This window comes from Xenopus laevis, chromosome 4S (genome assembly GCF_017654675.1).
Source record: "Xenopus laevis strain J_2021 chromosome 4S, Xenopus_laevis_v10.1, whole genome shotgun sequence".
In the NCBI taxonomy this organism is placed as follows: domain Eukaryota; kingdom Metazoa; phylum Chordata; class Amphibia; order Anura; family Pipidae; genus Xenopus; species Xenopus laevis.
Window position 1 is genome coordinate 98,725,845 of NC_054378.1, and position 21,595 is coordinate 98,747,439.

General features: G+C 43.7%; 1 protein-coding gene across 2 annotated transcripts in view; it reads left to right on the forward strand.

Annotated features, from left to right (window-relative positions):
* The window catches only part of tpr.S (translocated promoter region, nuclear basket protein S homeolog), a 103,215-nt gene that overhangs the window by 19,992 nt on the left and 61,628 nt on the right, over positions 1–21,595 (forward strand). For both annotated transcript variants that reach the window (XM_018261191.2, XM_018261192.2), the window contains exons 12-19: positions 2,806–3,003; positions 3,830–3,937; positions 10,734–10,957; positions 11,890–12,053; positions 18,723–18,853; positions 19,308–19,456; positions 19,885–20,047; positions 20,438–20,572. In XM_018261191.2, the coding sequence (XP_018116680.1) occupies positions 2,806–3,003; positions 3,830–3,937; positions 10,734–10,957; positions 11,890–12,053; positions 18,723–18,853; positions 19,308–19,456; positions 19,885–20,047; positions 20,438–20,572 (1,272 nt within the window). The remainder of the gene's footprint in view (positions 1–2,805; positions 3,004–3,829; positions 3,938–10,733; positions 10,958–11,889; positions 12,054–18,722; positions 18,854–19,307; positions 19,457–19,884; positions 20,048–20,437; positions 20,573–21,595) is intronic.

Genomic DNA, 21,595 nt, shown 5'->3' on the forward strand with positions numbered 1-21,595 from the left:
TAAGAACTAAGCAAACAAAAAGCCTTCAAAGAGGTAATGTCCAGCCTTCTCAGAATGGAGGCAACCACACCTGTTCCACCAGCAGCTCTCTTTGGCCAGTCTTGGACTTAAAGGAACTAATCAAGTTGAATTATCCACGAAAATTAAAAATGGAATCTCTGAGATCCATCATAGCAGCAATGAGCTCAGGCCAATTCTTGCGTCCATCGACATAAAGGACGGATATCTACATGTACCAATTTTCCATCCCCATCAGAAGTATTTGCGCAAATCCTCATGATCAGTTCACAGCCCTCCCATTCGGTCAGACGTCGGCTACACCTTTTTTTTTCACCAAAATTATGGTGGTAGCTACAGCCACCATCCACAATGCAGAGATCTCTATAACTCCATTCCTTGACGACCTGCTAATTAAAGTGTCTTCCCTCGAGAAAGCCTTCCAATCAGTCACTGTTAACCATTTCCAAGCTTCAACAGCTTGGGTGGTATTTCAACTGGACAAAGTTTTCTCTCTGTCTCCTGGAATGTAGTTCAACATACTGACTGAAGGGATCTTTCTCCCACAGGAAAAGATTTCACACCTACAGGCGCTGATCGACTCCCTTATAGTGAGACGGAAACATACTGTCAGGTTCTGTATGAAGGCGCTGGGAGTTGTGATTTCCACCATAGAAGCCATCCCCTTTGCTTAATACCACTTCAGGGACCTCCAGTAGGACATACTCGGCTCATGGATAAGGAAACTCTACTCCAAGAACTCCAACTATCGAGAAGGACACCAGCATACCTATACTGGTGGCTGCAGATCTCCCACCTATCCATAGGCAGAACCCTGGGAAAACCCAGGTGGAGACTACTAGCAATAGATATGGTTGGGAAGTAGTCCTTGAAGGGTGGTCCGCTCAGTCAATGGAACCAGCAAGAAAAGTGACTTCTGAGCAACCTGCTCCAGATATGAACAATTCATCTAGGTTTGTGCCACTCGCAGCAAGAAATGTATGGATTCATTCCGATAACTCCACAGCAGTAGCATACATAAATCATCAATTGGGCACAAGGAGCCGATCAGCCCAAAACAAAGAGGGCAGAATCCCATCACACTCGCCTATCTGCCATGTACATTCCGGCTTTGCTAAATTGGGAAGCAGACTTCCTCAGCCACCAAACACTGGATTTAAGAGAGTGGTCACTAAAAAAAGGTCTTCCAAGCGAATGTCAAAGTGGGGACTGCCAGAGGTGGACCTCATGGCGATATGTCAGAACCAGAAGGTCTCGGCTTTCTTTACCCGCTCTCTGGACCACCCAGCAATAGACGCAGATGCGATCATAGCTCCATAGAACTTTCGCCTTCCCTCCACTTCCAATTCTCCCAAGAACGATCAAACTTCAAAGAGAAAATCACGCTCATTCTCATTGCACCCAGGGGCCCAGACGCACCTGGTTCACAGACCCTCTCAATGGCAGAACCATGGCCACTACCTCCTGGATCTCCTAAACCAGGGTCCAATCTGGCATCCAATCCAGCCAGACTCAATTTGACGGTGTGGCTTTTGAGACCTGAAGCAGAAAGGATTTTCTGATGCAGTGATACAGTGCAAGCAGCTCGCAAGCCCATTTCAGCTAAGGCATACCACGGCGTATGGTCCATATATCAGCAGTGGTGTCAGTCACACTGTGAAATTCAAGACTTTTTCGATTCCAAACCTACTGGAATTTCTCATGGGACTGTTCCCTTGTATTAAGAGCACTATAACCCCCCCCCCTTTGAACCCAGGGCTTTGTTTTACCTGGAAAACTGGATTCCTTTTTGCAATCGCATCGTAGCTCAGTGCCGTCTGACAAGTCTCCATTTTAGTTTTTCACCACAACCGAGCAGTGCTTCGTATTGTGCCGCCTTTTCTTTCCCTGTCCTACCAACACAAAGAAGGTGGCCCTACATTCTCTGGATCCTGTCCGAGCCCTCATTCTATCTACACAAGTGCAATCTATCCGAAAATCGGACGCAATGTTTGTCCTCCCATCAGGACCACGGCAAGCCTCACTGGCTACAAAGCATCCATTTCTCGAGGATCAAGCAGGCAATTTGAAGAGCCTACACGGCACAAGGTGAGGATCTGCCTCTCCAACTCAAGGCTCACTCCACCAGGGGCATTCGCACATCCTGGGCACTCGGGAACTAAGCTTTGGCAGAGCAACTTTGCAAGGCCGCCATGTGGACATCAATCAACTCTTTCATCAAATTCTACCAATTTGACACTTTGGCGGCATCGGACACCACAAGCCGCAGTGGTGGATTCCAAATAGGGCCTCTAGTCCCACTCTAAATCCGAGGGGGGGGCTGCTTTGGTATGTCCCCAAAGCAGATGAACATAGAAAAGATTTTGTACTCGCCGTTAAATCTTTTTCTCCAGTCTCTTAGGGGACACAGGACTTCCCTACCTGGAAGTAGGCCCTCGTAATCTCATCCGACATGGTCCAGCTAGGACCAACAGTTCCTCTTATCTGGAAGTTTTTTTCCTGTTAAGTTTATAGTTGCGTGTTCTCCTGTTCCTCATTGGTACAAACTGAGCTGGGCTCTGCCCACCTGGGGTAGAGCCAGCACACCTTTTTATTTTGATTGTGTCCTGCCTCCTAGTGGTAACAGCTATACCCCATTGTTCCTGTGTCCCCCAAGAGATTGGAGAGAAAGATTTAATGGTGAGTACACAATCTCCTTTTCAATTGCGATTGGCTTATGATCTGTCTTCACGGCTGCACCTGATACACATCCATATAATTAATCACAATTTTTTTCTGTAATTTCAGCTCTACAATGCTTATGTAGAAACGCAGGATAAGCTGTTAATGGAGAAACAGGAAAACAAAAGGATTACTAAGTACTTGGATGAAATTGTGAAAGAAGTAGAGGCAAAAGCACCAATTCTTAAACGTCAGAGAGAAGAATATGAACGCATGCAGAAAACTGTAGCAAGTTTGTCTGCCAAACTTGAACAGGCAATGAGGGTAGGTTTTTCATGCCCCCTTTTATTCCAGACAATAGACTTCTGTTGTCTTATTCCTAGGTAACCTTCTAGCCTTTGGTTTTAGTTCAGGATGCTTGTACTGTTGCTGAAGTAGCTGTTAGCTGTGATCAAATGCCCTTGTGCCTACTAAACACTTATTAAGGGTTTTCTGTTAGGTGATAGCCACCATAATATATATATTGCTTATGTAAATGAATTCAACATTTTCCCTCTAAGGGCAGTTAACTGACTTGTTTTTATACCTCTTCAAGTCTTTGCCACACCCTACAAATTTCCAGAACGTATGGAAATGTTAATAATCACCTGTTATCTATTGGAATCTGAATGTGTGACCCACAGATGCCATTATCTCCTAACAAGTTGTTCTCCATCTTATTCCGCCAATTTTGCCTGTTTTACATTCCATATGCCATTTCTTGGCACCAAAATCCACTAAAATGCCTGCCATGGCTTTTCTCTGGAAGCATATAGTCTCATGTGCAATATGAAGTATTAGAAATATGGGCATTCCTCTTCACCAGTGGCATGTGGTAACATTTGTTTTGCTGCCTGTGTGCAGTTGTCAGAATCTCAACCTAAAATTCTTGTGCATTAATTTAGTCTTATTTCTGTCATTTTAAATAACTAGAAAGCTGGATATTTTTACTGGACACAGTACATATATTGAATGCTGTGTAAGTTTCATGGTGCTGAAAATGCATTCAGCTTAATTTTTTTAAAAATGTTTGCAATGTATGATCTATATCTTTGGCTCATACTGAAGCTCTTTGTATTAACAATCCTTATTATCTTTAATATTTTTCAAGGAAATTCAACGAATGCAAGATGAAACCGACAAAGCCAACAAATGTTCTTCTGTGCTTGAAAGAGAGAATCAAAGATTGGAGTTACAAATAAAAGATCTTTCTCAGCAGGTTAGATTGAATTTCTTTGACTGATTTGCCTTATCTTCTTAAAGGGTTGGTTCACCTATAAACAACTAGTTGTTTTCATCTAGATCACCAGAAATATGATTTTTTCCTAGTCACCCCTGGCAGCATTCACCAAATGGGTTAACGCCCATCGGGCCAATGGACAGGACCTCCCCTAACAAGATAAAATGGTAGCCACACCTCCACTACCTTGTCTTTTTTCGTCCTGTCCAAGAGGCCGATGGATGGTAACAGCAGGGGTCAAGACCTTGCAGGTTCCCAGCAGGGGGGGGAATTGCTCTCTCCCAAGCTTACCTCGGTTGCTGGAAGTCCAATAACTCCCCTCTATGGGGTTAGTTAAGGAGGGCCTGCGGTTCCTTGCAGCCGTTAGAGGCCAAGCCGTTCCCTCCCGCTGAGCGGGTTAGGTAGGCAATGCTGCAGCGCTGCTGGGATGTCGTTCTGTGATGGACGCGAACCCGGAAATGACGTCAGCGCCTCCGACACATGACAAATGTCGCCGTCTGGAGCAAGAGAAGGTCTGTATGCCGGCAATCGCCAGTGTGAGTAGGTTAAGGCTCGGCGCGGTCACTCTGACAGCCGCGCTGAGATTAGAGCAGGGTTCCGCTCAAGCCGGTGAACCGGAAGTAGGAACCGGAAGCCGGAACTAGCGCGGACGCCATTTTCCTTAAGGGCAAAACGCGATTTTTTTGTGCAGCATAATAATGAACATGGGAGTGTGTTCAATTGGCGCCAAAACTTGCGAGTATGGTGTGTGAGCCCTGGAATAAGCATAGTCGCAATGAATAGACTATCTAGGGTATTGCATTGTACTGCATGCATGTTATAGGAACACCTTTATAAGGAGGTGGCAACTTCCTGTCAGGTCCCTTTGTTCTTGCGATTCTGTTCACTGTGAGATACAGTTCCAGAGAAACTTGCAAGCATGGATCCTGGTATTCCGGGCAAAACACCTCACCCTAAGGGGAAAAGGTTAGATGTTGTGCTGTAGATGGGTAAGAAAGAGACTTTCTTCTTTTACACATTATTAATGATGTTTTAATTGTGATTCTACAGCCTTCCTGCCATAGAGAGAAAGGACAAAACACCTGAGAAAACGACTTTGTCACAACCTCAGGAAGATGTAACACCTTCAGGCTCCCAGGAAAATCAAGCATTCACGGATTCTTTAGCAGCTGTCATAAGACAAGCAGTGGTGCAAGGATTCCAAGAAGCAGCTACTTCCAGGAAAAGGCCAAGACATTCTCATTCTAGGCAAATGGATTCACTGTCTGAGATTTCCGAAGGGGAATTATCCGAGGAATCGGATTTCCACTCCCAGTGGGGCTCTGAGGAAGGAGAAATTGACTCGGAAGATGAGTCTAATTTTGATGTGTCCATAGTGGAGCCATTAATTAAGGCTGTCCGACAAACCTTGACATTTCCGACAGAGTCCTCAAAACTTTCTACAGCAGATAAACTTTTTCCTGCAGTGAAAAAGAAGTCAACATGTTTTCCAGTGCATGCCTCAATTAAAGAAATAATTTCCGCAGAATGGAAAAAGACAGAAAAGAGGCCTCAGACGGCTGGAAAATTCCAAAAGAAGTATCCATTTGAGGAAGAGGATGCAAAGTTTTGGGATGCTCCTCCCAAGGTTGACGCAGCTGTAGTTAGACTTGCCAAAAAGACAACATTACCTGTTGATGATGCAGCAGTGTTTAGGGAGCCTATGGAGAAAAAAATGGAGTTCAATCTGAAGAAATCCTTTGCAGCAGCTGGTGCAGCATGCAGACCAGCAGTAGCTCTGACCTCTGTCTCTAGAGCAGTGAAAGTTTGGCTCTCAAATATGGAGGAAGCAATTTCTTCCAATGTTAAAAGACCTAAATTATTGGAAATGCTGTCGGACTGTAAATCAGCAATTGACTTCATGTCGGAAGCTTCAGTCGACTTGGTGCATTTCATGGCTAGGTCAATGGCACTCTCCGTAGCAGCAAGAAGAGCATTGTGGCTGAAGCCTTGGGCAGCGGATGCGGCATCAAAAACGAATTTATGCCAATTACCCTTTGAAGGAGATATGCTTTTCGGGGAAAAACTGGATGCCATTATTAAAAAAGTCTCAGGGGGAAAAAGTGTGTTTCTTCCCCAGGAGAGAAGGAACAAAAGAGGCAGATTTGACACCTCATATCTCAGAGACAGAGACAGATCGTTTAGGTCTTCGAGACAATATAGACCTGGGAGAGAATTCTCAAGGCAATCATCATGGAGATCAGGCCGTCCAGGGGCCAGAAGTAATCTGAAGAGATCAAGTTTTTTCTCTCCCTCCTCTTCCGCAGCACAGCAACAATGAGGATGTCTCGGCTCAGGCAGAAGTAGGAGGCAGACTAACCCTGTTCACTCAGGTCTGGGCCGGAAGTATAAAGGACCGATGGGTCTCCGATATAATTCGGGAAGGTTTTCGTTTGGAGTTTGTAAAAGTCCCAAGGAGGGATTATTTTCTAGTTTCTTCGTTCCGAAAGACAGTAGAAAGTCAAAATCTGATTCAAGAGTACATGAATCAGTTATTCATTTCAAAGGCGATAGAAGTAGTGCCAACTCAAGAAAGAGAGAAAGGTTTCTACTCAAGGTTGTTTCTAGTAAAAAAAGCCTCCGGCACACTAAGACCGGTTTTAGATATGAGAAGGCTGAACAAATTCTTGGAAAAGAAAAAATTCAAGATGGAGTCCCTAGCATCCATTATTCAAGCCATCTCAATCGGGGATTGGCTTACGAATATAGACCTGAAGGATACGTATTCCACGTTCCTGTCTGTCGGGAACACAGAAAATATCTTCGCTTCGCAGTAGGAGGGGTACAGGTGCAATTCAGGTGCCTACCATTCGGGCTGTCACAATCTCCCAGAGTCTTCACGAAAGTACTCGTCACTCTAATAGCAGAGTTGAGGAAGGAAGGCATAGCAGTTTTCCATTACCTAGACGATATTTTGGTGACTGCAAAATCAAGAGAAGAGGCAAAGCATCATACAGCAAGAGTACTGGAGTTCCTAAGGAAACATGGTTGGATTGTGAACATGGAAAAAAGTCAATTGAACCCGTCACAGTCGCTTCCCTTTCTGGGTGCTTATTTCCAAACACAGGAAAATCTAATATCCCTTCCAGTCAAGAAACAACAAAGCATAGCTCATGCAATAAAAGATTTCAGGAGCCGAGCAGTAGTAACAGTTCATCACTGTTTGAAAATAATAGGATTAATGTCTTCTACAATCCAGATCGTAAAATGGGCCAGATGGCATCTGAGAGACCTACAAAATTTTCTGTTAAGAAAAGTAAGAAGACCACATCTGAACTTGAGCAAAAAACTCATGTTACCCCAAGAGATAAAACACAGCCTAAACTGGTGGTGTGTGCAAGAGAATCTAGAGAAAGGAATGTCTATAGAAGAACCAAGTTGGTCTATACTAACAACCGACGCGTCCGGTTCCGGTTGGGGAGCGCATTTCGAAGAACACTTTGCCCAAGGGGCGTGGGAACTGAAACAGACACCTTCAAATGTTCTCGAATTAAGAGCGATAAAAGAGGCTCTGTTTGCTTTGGCAGAAGTTCTAGAAGGCAAGAGTGTAAAAGTGATGTCGGACAATGTCACGGCAGTCGCGTACGTGCAGAAACAAGGGGGAACAAGAAGCATGTCTCTGTTGAAGGAATCCAGGCCAATTTTCCAGTGGGCAGAAAAACGTCTAGAAAATATAGTAGCAGTTCATCTGCCAGGAATAGAAAACGTGAAAGCAGACTTTCTAAGTCGAGTCACTCTAGATCCTGGAGAATGGAGTCTGCACGAAGACATATTTCAGGAGTTAGTAGACGAATGGGGCACTCCGGAAGTAGATGCCATGGCTTCTGTCCAAAACAGAAAATGCAAGACCTTCTATGCAAGATTCCCGTGCAAAGAGGCACTAGCCATAGACGGATTGAGGCAAGACTGGTCAAGAGGCCTTATATACATTTTTCCACCAATTCCTCTTGTCTGGAAAGTGCTGAAGAAGGTGGATCGGGAGGCAGTGGATGCAATAGTGCTGATCCCATTCTGGCCCCGGAGACCTTGGTTTCCGCTGCTGTGCAAGCTGACAGTACAGGGTCCCAAGAATATTGCGAGGTTCCCAGGTTGGTTATCCCAGGGAATGTTTGTTTACGAGGAGAAGGACCACCTAGCCTTAAAGGCGTGGAGGTTGAAAGGCAGAGGCTGGAAAAACTGAATCTGGATGAAAATGTTGTGGATTTCTTGTTGAAATCGAGGAAATGTTCCACCTCAGCGCAATATTATAAGATCTGGGACAAATTTGTGCAATTTGCGAACCTGGAGGATCAAGATCCAATGTCTCCATCCTCATCTCTCCTAATTAAATTTCTGTTCTCAGGCTATGAGAAGGGTCTCCAATTAAGCACACTAAAGGTCCAGGTGTCTGCCATTTCGGCATTGACAGGGATAAACTGGGCATCAGATGCCTTAGTTCACAGATTCTTTGAAGCTATGGCAAGAACAAGACCTTGCATAAGGAAAATGTCACCCCCCTGGGACTTACCATTTGTGTTGAATGTGCTCGCAGGAAGTCCTTTTGAACCTTTGGGAGAGACTTCTTTATGGAACCTCACTTTAAAGGTCATTTTACTAGTGGCAGTTACGTCCGCTTGCAGAGTGGGAGAATTGGCGGCTTTATGTGCTTCAGAACCATATACGGTAATCTTTGAAGATAAAGTAGTACTACGACCTGCATTTAAATTTCTTCCTAAAGTGGTGTCAAAATTTCATATGGACTTGGAGATATCGCTTCCATCCTTTTGTCCATCCCCAAAGTCGGGCAGAGAGAAACTCTGGCACACTCTAGATTTGGTCAGAGCCATTAAGATTTATCTGGAGAGGACAGTAACTTTCAGAAAGTCTGATCATTTATTCGTGATACCCGGTGGCTTCAGAAAAGGTCAAGCCCCTTCAAAGAGAACGTTGAGCTCCTGGATTGTTGCTGCAATAGCAAAAAGCTACAATACAGCAGGCAGGAAGGTTCCCCAGGGATTAAAAGCCCATTCTACCAGAGCGTTGGCGAGTTCCTGGGCGATGGAAGCCAAAGCATCGCCAGAAGCGATCTGTAGAGCGGCGACATGGTCTTCGGTTACCACATTCATTAAGCATTACAGACTTGATATCCGAGCCTCCCAAGAGGCTAAATTTGGGAGAAAAGTCTTACAGTCAGTTGTACATAGCTGAATAAAGCATATATTTGTTTTCTGCAATCTTATGTGTCCCTCCCTTCTGTAGCTTTGGAGATCCCATTTGGTGAATGCTGCCAGGGGTGACTAGGAAAACAGGAAATTGTTTTATACTCACCGTAATTTCTGTTTCCTGGTCACCTTCCATGGCAGCATTCACCAGGGAATTACCCACCACTAAGATGTCAGGCTTAGAACTAAGACAAGGTAGTGGAGGTGTGGCTACCATTTTATCTTGTTAGGGGAGGTCCTGTCCATTGGCCCGATGGGCGTTAACCCATTTGGTGAATGCTGCCATGGAAGGTGACCAGGAAACAGAAATTACGGTGAGTATAAAACAATTTCCTGTTTTTTTTCCCAATGACTTACTATTTTCTATGCGTGCCCTTTTTTCTTATATTGAAGTGTAAAGTGTCATTTTTCACCACCTGTAGCAGCTCTGGGAGGAGGGTCACCGACCCTGTAAACTGTTCTAAATGGATACATTTAGTTGATACATTTCTTATCTTTGTCCCTGCTGAGCAGAATCTCTGGGTTTCATTATAGACAGCTGTTAGAATTGATACAATAGTTGCTAATACTCCCCAAATGCTGCTGAGAAATGGATCAACTAAATGTTGCAAAATTGTAACCGTTTAGAATCTGCACCTGAATTACTGAGCTGCCTGAATCAAACATCAGAGACACAAACCTTCAAATTTAGATTTTGGAAAAACAGTAAAAAATAAATAATGGAAAGTAATTGAAAAAAAAGTCTTTATTTCTGGGGAACAACCTAAAAACAACTGAATTGAAAAAAGTGTTTGGAAGGTGAACAACCCCTTTAAGCTAATGATTATTATTCCTTGCCCCATTTTAATGGTATTTGCTTAAGTTTTAAATCTATATTAAAAATTAATTTAAATTTTAAATCAACCAAATAGGATTGTTAATAAGGATTAATTATATCTTAACTGGAATCAAGTACAAGGTGCTGTTTTATTATTACAGAAAAAAATGATTTCATTAACATGGAGGCTGTAATTTGAAGCTTTTGGATAACTGGTTCCTGGAAAACTGATCCAGGATGCCCCAAGTAAACACAGATAAGGGAAGAGGTTTAGAAATCTAGTTTCCAACATTAAAAAATAGTCCCGTAATAAAGAGCTCACAAATTCAGGAATTGTTTTATCCTCCTCCATCAACCCTCGGTGCATATCTCTGATTCCATGAGTAGTGATACTGAGCCTAATTGAACTGTGGACATATTTTTGAAATTTGGATTTTCATTGGACTAGACCTAAATACTGCTGGGACCTGGAGATTTTGAGTTTGTAGTACAAACCTTTCTTTTTTTTTTTTTTTTATTTGCCAGTTTTATTTTTTTGGCTGCTTGGGTAAATATCAACAGATAGCTTTTTAGATTGGAAACAGGAGGAAAACTAATGTTTAAGCTATAAAAGTCAAACAATTAAAAACTGGTTTGATTTGTAGGTTTCTTTAGTACTTGTGTGTTTTATCAAGTAAAGCTGTACCTTCTTCCCCCCCCCCCCCCCAACACTTTACAGATCAGAGTTCTGTTAATGGAGCTGGAAGAAGCCAGAGGAAACTTTGTTCAGCGAGATGATGTGAGCTCTGCCAATATTAGCAGTTCGTCTGAGGTGATAACACAACACCTGGTCACTTATAGAAATATTGAAGAGTTGCAGCAACAGAATCAAAGACTTTTGGTCGCTCTTCGAGAGCTTGGTGAAGCCAAGGAGAGGGAAGAACAGGAGAGCACATCTTCAAGGTAAAATTAAATATTTCTAGTAGTTTCCAAAGTTGCCATCATGATGTAGGTCCTAGACTAGATGACCTCTGTGATTAGCTCTCTGTGGCCCGAACAAGTAAAATATAGTTCATTAGGGTTTTGGAACCCTAATTTTCTGATCTTTTTTTTTTTTTATTCTTACCCTGAACATATCTAAAGGTGGCCATACACGGGCCGATAAAAGCTGCCGACAGACCGTGTCGGCAGCTTATTGGCCCGTGTATGGGGGCCCCCGACGGGCTTCCCCGATCGAGATCTGGCCGAAAGTCGGCCAGATCTCGATCGGATGGGATTAAAAATCCCGTCGGATCGCGGCCGCATCTGTTCGTTGATGCGGTCCCGCGATCCGACCGCCCGTTTGGCGAACGCTAGGATCCGATCGTTGGGCCCTAGGGCCCACGATCGGATCAGCCCGATATTGCCCACCTCAAGGTGGGCATATCGGAGGGAGATCTGCTCGTTTGGCGACATCGCCAAACGAGCGGATCTATCCGTGTATGGCCACCTTAAGGCTATTTGCTTTCTCCCTAAATAATATAAAACAGTGATACACTAGACAGTACACTGCAGCACTGCACCCAGACCCACCGAGCAAGAAGGCCCAGCAACGGTGACAGGGAGTTGGAGAGCCAGTGACAATAGCAGCAGGTTTAGCTGCATATGCGAAGGTAGGTTGCTGGCCCCAGGTCCTCTCCAGCTGCAGAAATCTTGTCTAAAAATTTAGACACAGTGAGTGTTACTCCATATAAGTGGGTTAAAAGGCTTGAAGACATGACTGTAAGTAGCCATGTCAGTGTTGCCACAGGACCAGACTTTCAGATTTATATTTTCCAAAACTTTCCACTGTATAGACCTTCCAGACTAATTGGGCCCATCCAGCAGTAACAATTTTTTACTTTTTTTTCAATTAGGGTCTCTGAATTGGAGAAAGAGCTAGAGAATGCCCTGTCAGAGTTGCAACAACTGCGTGAAGCACGCAGCCATCAGATGACTCTGGTAGAGTCTATTGTACGTCAGCGTGATATGTATCGTATACTCCTGTCTCAAACAACTGGGGTTGTGTTGCCTGCTCAAGGTAAGTGAAAAATGAAAAAGTTCATAATTTTACTGAAATATTAATTTGACACTCCTTTAAAAGACCACTACAGCTAAACAGTTTCTTGCAGAATTGTAATTCACTATACTCCATACCATTTATATTTCTATGCCCTTGGTACACAGAATGTAGTTTTATAACACTACTAGGCCTTTCCTTCTGCTAAACTTTTATATATGAAACGGCAAAATGCACGTTTTGCCGTTCATCTGCTTGAGGATACCGGAACAATGCGGTATAGCTGGTACCACTAGGAGGCAGGACATAATCAAAAGAAAAAGCGTGCTGGCTCCTCCTCTGCTGACACTCCCACAGGTGGGCAGAGCCCAGCTCAGTTTTGGTGTCCTCGGGAGTTTAGGACAAGTTAAAGCTACTTCAATGGTAGTTTTATTTTCTGACAAAGTTACTCCTAAATTGACAGACGGGGATACACTGTCGCCTACACGGAGTAATGTGCCTGAATTCTCATCTCCCAGATTAGGATAAAAGTCCTCTGTAGCCTTTCATATGTCTCTAGCACTGACTACTCGGCCTCACCATACTCCCTTTCTCACAGAGAGAAAAGGAGATTTTTAGTATAACTTACCGTTAAATCTCTTTCTCTCTAGGCACTCGGGGGACACAGGAACCACTGGGTTAAGCTCCTCCCTCCAGGAGGCAGGACACTGATCAAAAAAGCTGGACTCCTCCTTCCCCCTCCTATATACTCCTCATGCTTAACTCCCACAATTCAGTTTAATAGCAAGCTGAATAACAAGGCACTATATACAATAACCAAAAGGGTGAAGCCACAGGAAATTTTCCCCATGTATGGCCAACAAAGGAGACCTTTTTCAGGGTGAGTGTTCCTGTGTCCCCCGAGGGCCTAGAGAGAAAGATTCTTGCGGTCTCGGGGGACACAGGAAGGCAAGCTGGAATCACCATGGCATAGTCATGGCATCGATCCCCTCTGCCTGCGGGTCTCTGCTTCTGGCAAAAAACCTTGGTGTCTTCCTGTTGAATCGTGACACCATGAGGTCGACCTCTGGCTGTCCCCACCTGTGAACCACCATGTTGAATACTTCTAGGAGCAGTTCCCACTCTCCTGGATCGAGATGGTGCCGGCTGAGGTAGTCCGCTTCCCAATTGAGTGCCTGGAAAGTGCGCTGCGGAAATCTCTAGGACCCGGTCTTCTGCCCAAGTTAGGATCCTCTCCACTTCTGACCGTGCTGCGGATTCCTCCTTGGCGATTTATATATGTGACTGCAGTCGCATTGTCTGTCTGCACCCGTATCGCGAGACCCGTTAGAAGGTCCTCCCAGTGTCGCAGTGCTGGATAGATTGCTCGAAGTTCTAACACGCTTATGGTTAGTTTGGACTCCTCGCCGTCAGTTTCTCGAACCTTGCCCCCCCATCCGGTGAGGCAGGCGTCGGTGGTGGTAACTGCTCACTGTATTCCCCCCCACTGTCGGCCCCTGGCCAGATGTAGAGGGCTCATCCACCACTGCAGTGTCTCTTGGTCCAATGTGATTCTCTGATTCAGCCAAGTCTTCTGTCAATTTCACAGAATGCACAATTGGAGAGGGCGCAATTGAAACTGCACAAATGGAACTGCTTCCATGGTTGAAACCATGAATCCCAGGACTTGCACGGCGCGCTGATGGAGCTCTGGTCTGTATGAACTGTTGGGCAAGGCATCTCATTTTTCTCTGCTTCTCCTGAGGTAGAACTAATCTCTGGGAACATGTGTTCAGAATTAGTCCCCGAAATTGTCCCAGAAACTGCATCACCTGTGTGGGAAATAGGAAGGATTTGTTCCTGTTGATCAACCACTCGAACTGTTCCAACGTTCTGATGGTGATTGCCACATGACTCTGGGCCTCCTCTAGTGATGCCGCCTTCACTAGAATGTCTTCTAGGTATGGCTTGATTGATATGCCCTGAGGGTGCAGGACCGCCATCATTGCTGCCATGATCTTGGTGAATACCCGCGGAGCTGAAGGGGAGGGCCACGAACTGATAATGCTGTTGGAGAAAGGTGAACCTCTGGAATCTGTGATGTCCTGTCCAGATGGGGACATGCAAATATGCATCCTGGATGTCCAAGGACGCCAGAAATTCGTCTTTGCTCAGATCTTATAACTGAACGGATGGTCTCCATACAGAACCGCCGATATTTGATGAACTTGTTCAGGGCCTTTAGATCCAAAACTGGGCGAAATGCCCATCCTTTTTGGGTACTATGAACAAGTTGGAATAGAAGCCCTGGAAGAGTTGGTCCTCTGGAACCGGAACGATGACCCCCGCTTGGAGTAGTCCTGAAACAACATTGAAGAAGGCATCTCTTTTTGGGCTTCTTGGTGGTACTCTTGAGAGAAAAAAAACGCGCTGGTGGGCAAGATAGAAATTCGAGTTTGTATCCTTCTGCCACCAGTTTGTGAACCCAAGTGTCGTGACACGTTGTCGAGCCACACCTCCCGGAACAGACTAAGGCGTCCAGCAGCACCATTGCCCTGCTGACCCATGCTGCTGCAATGACTGGTCTGAATGTAGAGCCTGCGGAAGTAAAAATGCCTCCATCTTTGAAGGCTGCAGCATCTGGAACAGGAAGAGCTGTATTCTTAGACGTGATACCGGGGCATCGATGGCTGGTGGAACAACCCCACTTCTCTGTGAGATCCTTGGAAAAAGGATAAGTGCACGAAAACCTGCGGGAGGGTTGAAACTTTTTCTCAGGAGAATCCCATTCCCCTTGGATGATGTCCCCCAGCTGATCGTGAAATGGGAACATGGCGCTCTGTTTGGCTGACGCTTAAACAGGCCCTTGGCCCCCGAACCCGCTGCAGATGGCTCCTCCAGTTGTAGAGATTCTTTAACTGCTTTGATAATGCCCTGAATGTCATGAGGTATCTCCCTTTCAGGATCAGGAGTATCCTCTGAGGAGGAGGAAATCTCTCTCCCACTGAGCTCTGAGTCAGCTATGTCATTGGCTGATTCCCCTGATGATGTAGGCAGAGGAGCCTTTCTCTTGCTCGATGCCTTCCTGTGTTTAGCCTGAGGCTGGGCAGATATTTGGGTAACAAACTTGTCCAAGGAAGTGGATAGGTTTGCAATTCCCTGAAGGCTAGCCAAGGATTGGGACAGTTGCAGTGCCCAAGGTGGGGGACTATCCCCCATAGTGCTAGGCTGGTAAGTTGAAGCCCTTGCAGAGCCCCAGTGGTAGTGAGAGCAGAGGTAGTCTCTTGTAGCTATAACCTCTGGAGCTATGTCGGGGTTTAAAGTCTCCCCTGACGCTGTGCAGACAGGACCCTCATGACCTTTAGCAAATTTGGTGTTGCACGAGGCACTGGCAAGGTAGGTTTTATTAATTAAATTAATAATTAATAGCACCTGACTTGCTCCCGAGAAGGATGGAGGAGACCTGGTGCTGCCACCCCGCCGAGAGGAGAAAACCTTTTGGCTCCGATGCGTCCCTGAGGCTGCTTAGCCTTCCTTTAGAAGCGATCTGGTTCCGCGCCTCACAGCAAGTTAAGCTGCAGAGAAAACTTCTGGTAGGGAGCATGCCAGTTGAGGCACCCGCTGCTGGTGAAAGGGGCAGCTGCCGTGAGGGCAGGGAGAGCAATTACGCAGTCGGTATAGTAAGCCAGTAGCCTACTTACCTGGATATTCCCCGTGATGTGTGTCCATCTATGGGGAAGCTAACTCCCCCTCTGGAGCCTCTCTGGCCAATCTTTGGTCTTTGCCATGTAGGTGGATCCCAGGTGGATTGGTTTTTCGGCTTAGTATAAGGCTTACAAACCCCAGCAGAGGATCCGGCGATGGGGGCTAACCCTGGAGTATAGGAATGTTCCTGACTCCGGTCTCACCCTGGGTGTCCACGCTAGCCGTTGACCGTAGTGAATCCTTTCGTGGGGCCTCCTAGAGGCCAAGCCCTACCTCCTTGGAAGCAGGACACTGAAAAACTGAATTGTGGGAGTTAAGCATGAGGCGTATATAGAAGGGGGAAGGAGGAGTCCAGCTTTTTTGATAAGTGTCCTGCCTCCTGGAGGGATGAGCTTAACCCCGTGGTTCCTGTGTCCCCCGAGGCCGTAAGAGAATGTCGGCTGACCAGAAGACAGGTGAAACTGGGGCCTCCTATGGTTGTGGATAGGGTTTTTTTTTTTTTTTCCCCTCACTCAAGAGTCTTGCTCCTAAATTAGGAAACCTGGGCTCAGCTGCAAAAAGAAATGGTGCACAAAGCCCATATAAGCAATACTGAAATGAATGCATAAGTTAAAAAAAGGAGTAAAATAAACCGAAGGGCATACTCATAGTTCACCCCAGTCCAAGGGTGCATGCACATAGGAACAAAACCAGAAATGTGAGATCCTCCAAAAATAAAGCAGCAAGTTAAAAAAAATAATGTTTAGTAGGACATGTTAGGGAATGGCCTAAAGCTTTTTGTGCCTGTTGGGGCACTTACTCATACTATAATTAAACCTGGGCTGAGCTCTTCACTCGCGCCGACTTTTGACGCACGTTACGGAAGTTTTTTGGTGCTCGTGCTGACTTTTGCTGCCAAAACTCATGAGAGCTGGAGTGGCGCTTCCGGAAGACTACTGAAACGCATCCGTATACAGTGATACCGTATACAGTGATACCTTATACAGATTTACTCCACATCTCCTCACATTGCATAGCTGCCTAGATCCTCAACGGCACCTCGCAGCAGGGATTAGCAGGGCACACTGCAACAGTGCACCTGTTGGCTACTGCTGTTGTGCTCTGGTTTTCTATCGGCTCATTTTGGGCCAAACCAGGTAAACCTATATCCAATTATTTGGAGGTAATTTTGCCACACCATATCTGAAGGAGCCAGTGAGGCACTTTTTTCCAGAGGAGTATCATCCACATCCGTAAAATTCTTAGCCTGTGCCAAATGTCGCAAAAGGTTACCCTCAGGGCATAAGCACCCTATGTGTTCAAAATGTAAACCTATTGATCAAATTCCTCAGCTGGGGGCCAATTACGCGTTTCATGTCTTCGACACGAAACGCATCAGACATGAGTAGTGTATACCAAAGATTTCTACTTTTTACTCCATATTCGTCTGATCCATACGTGACCTTTTGAGTGCCTTGCTCTAACTTATTGTTTCCTTCTATATGGTTAATCTGCTCCCCTGAGCTGGGCCTGGGGGCGGGAGCACCTGGGCCACCTACTACATTTAGTGAGTTACTCTACTGGTGACGTTTATGCTTGGATATACATGTTTGTTTTGCATTTATCCATCATAGCAGGAATGAGCCCAGGCCAATTTTTCGCATTCATCGACATAAAGGACGCATATCTACATACCAATTTTCTATCCACATCACAAGTACTTGCACTTTGGCTTATCAAATCTTTTCACAGCCCTCCCATTCGGTCTGACGTCGGCCCCATGTGACACTAAAATTATGGTACTAGCTACAGCCGAGAACGATTACTTGAAAGTCCGTATTCAGAGCTCAGTGTCCTGTTTCACAAGTCTCCATTTCTCACTTTTCACCACGTCCGAGCAGTGCTTCGTACTGTGCTGCCTTTTATGCCCAAGGTGGTCTCTCAATTCCATCTAAATCGAGAGAACTGCTCTCAAGTTCTCCTTTTTGAAAGACCTCTTTTGCTTGCTAGTAATCCGTGTTTGAAGGGTACATGGGTCAAATATAAAATATTGCTAATTATCACTATTTTATAGTTGGAAAATTTCCTGGTATAATTTCTCGAAAACTAAGGTAAGAAAAATTGCAAGGGGCTTTCTCTTAACATAGGCCTTTCAAGTGTAGATGCATGTAATGAAATCAACCTGCACATCTTACTTCTAAATCAGGGACATAAAATATCCGACAACCTACAAAGAACTATAAGTAAAGTGCTCTGCCTGCAGAGAAAGTGAATAGATCCCACAATGGCATCTTTGTATTCCTACATAGGGGTCTGATTTTAGTCTGAGTTTGTGGAGTACCAGGAGGTTGTCATTGCTGTCAGTACCTGTAGAAACTGTTTGTAGGTGGACAGCATTTTTTATAACATCCCACTTAGACAAGATTACCTTAAAGTGCTGGATAAACAAAATTCATGTTACCAATCATGACCCCAAGTATGCAACGATAACCTAATCCCTGTCTCAGTTTTAAGTCCAGTTATTGTGTTTTCCTTATAGTATTGAAAAAGCAGAGCATCATTAATCCTCAAACTCCCCAAGATTGTGGTTCTCTATGTGACTCTGAGTGAATAACCTGGGTCTTTTTTTTTTTTTTATTTTTTTTTTTTTTTTTTTTGAAGAGAGCGGACAACCCATTGTCCCGTTCTCCTTCCACTGGTGAACAGAGTTAAACTGCCCTCTCTAGTAATATGCAATATTCCTTCATTGGACTTGCTCTGAATCCCAAGGACAAGGTTATATTCTTAGCAGTAAATAAGGTTACAAATCTGGCAATGTGATTTTATTGAATAAGTCTTGGGACTTCTTGCCAGCACTACGACTTTTTATGGTTGTATTCTACTTGAACAGCAGCCTTCCTTCCTTTCTTTATTTCAATGTCAAACCAATGATTTACAAATGCTGATGCTTTCATTCATGTCCAAGTATTTCTAGGAATGGTCATTTTATAAAATAGATTATTTCTTTATTTGAATTTTCTGCTTCAGATGAGACTGCTTTGACATCCACCCCAAGAAAGTCACCTGGAGTATCTCTGGATGGATCAACATCCACTCCTGCTGCTGTTGTTGTCTCTGACTCTACAGAGGCTGCTGAAGCTAGAGCTGCACTAAAACAGGTATTCCTTTTAATGCCCATTTTTTCTGCAGTTAACATTTTTAGCTTTTAAAATACATTCCATGACATTCCTGATGTGACTGGTTTGTCTATGTATCCACTATGTGATAAATGGAATTTACACTCATATAATTATAGATAAAAGCATTTATGGATCATTTCAGTTATATACTTAAGATATCCCTCTTATTGGCTAAGTTATTTAAATAGATAACCGGACTTAATTGTCCAATTTGCAGATACTATATGTGAACTGCTAATCTGTTGGAAAAAAGAAACTGAAAATATATGCAGTTTTTTCACGGATTGCCCTGTTCGGCTAAAGTAATGACCAAAAAAACAAACATAGTTGGCTTTAGTTTTATGTTCAGCGCAAGCTCTATTCATTGTCTTCATGTTGAACATTGGATATACTGCCCTTTTGACAGTAAAAATGTGTTGACTTCTGTTTGTAGCTTCAGGAGGTGTTTGAAAATTACAGAAAGGAGAAGGCAGAAAATGACAGAATGCTGAACGAACAGCATGACAAGCTACAGGAGCAAGTCACAGAGCTGCGATCACAAAATACAAAAATTTCTACCCAGCTAGAATTTGCTTCCAAACGGTAAAGATATTTCTGTGTGGAAATACGGTTATATGTATATGCCTGTAGATTTAACAAGTATTCTATATCCATTATAAAGGGTACACTAACAGAGAAAATTTAAATGTTATATTTAATCATTGTACTTTAACATAAATATTATACTATTTAGCAACAGCTGTCAGTCTGGAGAAAAATATATTTTTTCTGGGTATTTCTCATGATTAGAGTATTTATTGAATGCTTACTTGTCTCTGTACTGGCTTGTATGTCAAATTTTAAGTTGTTCATTAAACCATATGTTTTTGATAATTTGCTCCCACAAGAATGATTGCTTGCTTAGTTGTGCTGCGATTGTACCTTCATTGCTTGTCTGGTGCCTGTAAGTTGACCGTGATATGAGCAGAAAAAGATTGTTTTTATTGACTTTATTTCCCTCCACTCCACAGATATGAAATGTTGCAGGATAATGTTGAAGGTTACCGCCGTGAAATCACAGCGTTACAGGAAAAAACGCAAAAGCTTTCGGCAACAACTCAAAAGCAGGAGCAGATCATTAATACACTAACCCACGATTTAAGGGCAGCCAATGAAAAGCTGGCTGTAGCAGAGGTAATTTGCATATTATGGTTTTTTTTTCCCCCCCAATTGAAGTTTTCTAAAACTACATCTTTTGATTAGGAATACCCCGACCACGATTTATTAATTTGCAGTGATAAGTATCTGCCGGAATGGTGTTCATGGCTACTTGAAATGCTCCTTTGTTGTGGAAACCGTACATCAAGTCATGGATGCATTCAACTCCTAAGCTTTGAAGGATTTTTTTTTTTCTTTTTTATAATTTTCTATTCAGTCTTTCTTTAGACTTCCATCAACTGTTGGGACCTTAGCTAATTTCATTGTAGCTTATCTTGATCAGAATAAAATATTGTGTTCACTAGTTCAAATGCTTTTGTAGCAGGTTATGTTGGCTTAAGTTTAATGACTTTTTAAATGCTATAGGTAAGAGCAGAAAACCTGAAGAGAGAGAAGGAGCTTTTGAAGATGTCTGAAGTCCGTCTCACCCAAGAACGGGAGTCTTTGGTTGCTGAGCAAAGGGGACAGAACTTACTACTGACTAATTTACAAACCATCCAGGTAAAACTAAATGCATCTGAATACTTTTTCATGCTGAACCTGGTATAGTATTGGATAAATCATGGACTAAAACTTTTTTTCTCTACTCAAGAATAACTTTTGTGGTTTGATTCAAATGTACTCTTCAGTGAAGTTGCTACTCTATTAACTTTGCTGGTTATCTACTATAGCTGTAAAGTAGGTTATGATGTGACTCTAAGCTTTTTTTATTTTTTTGTATTTACCCCATGGCTGTTACAGTAAGGGGATCGAAGAACATATATTCTAATAAACTCTGATCCATTTGGGTATCTGTTGGTCAAAGTATTTCTGCAAGTTGATGGAAAAGGCTGTTTGCCTGAGCAACTACTAAGTATTAGGTGAGAGTGGGCATTTCTCTGCCTTCAAATGAAACAGAGTGCTTGTTTACTTAGGAATGAACAAAAAATGTAAACATAATTTCAAGCAACTTTGCAATATACATCAATTAAAAGATATACAGACTTTTCATGATTTTTTAATGGTTTGGAACAGTTCCGTAAGCCTAGCCCCCTGCTGATCTGTCTGACTACTTTACTGAGCTGGCTGACTACTGTTACTTTATCAGCAGCCATCTGTCCTTAGCCTGCATCCTCCAAACCCCACAATTGCCTTCAGGCTTGATTTCAATAAGGAACGGAACATCACAGTGCAATGCATTGTGGGTTATGTAGTTCCTGCATGCTGTCTGTAAGCTGTGGAAAAGTTGTTTGTAACATCAGTGTTTAGTCCCTCCTTCCCTGCCAGGATTTCAAATGATGCAGAAAGAGAATAACAGTTAAACAGCTGGATTTCAGCAATGAAAATGCCATTTATTCACACTTTTTGAAGAAGCCTGTAACTGTGATGGGTTTATTAGGTGTTTCTGTGTTATGTGGGCCTCTTTATCACAATTTGATTTGGAAGCCGGAGTTCCCCTTTAAATTTAAAATGTATAGCTTTTTCCTTACATATATTCTTTTGTAAAGATGACTGGACATTTGTGCAGTCGTGCACCAAAGGCAT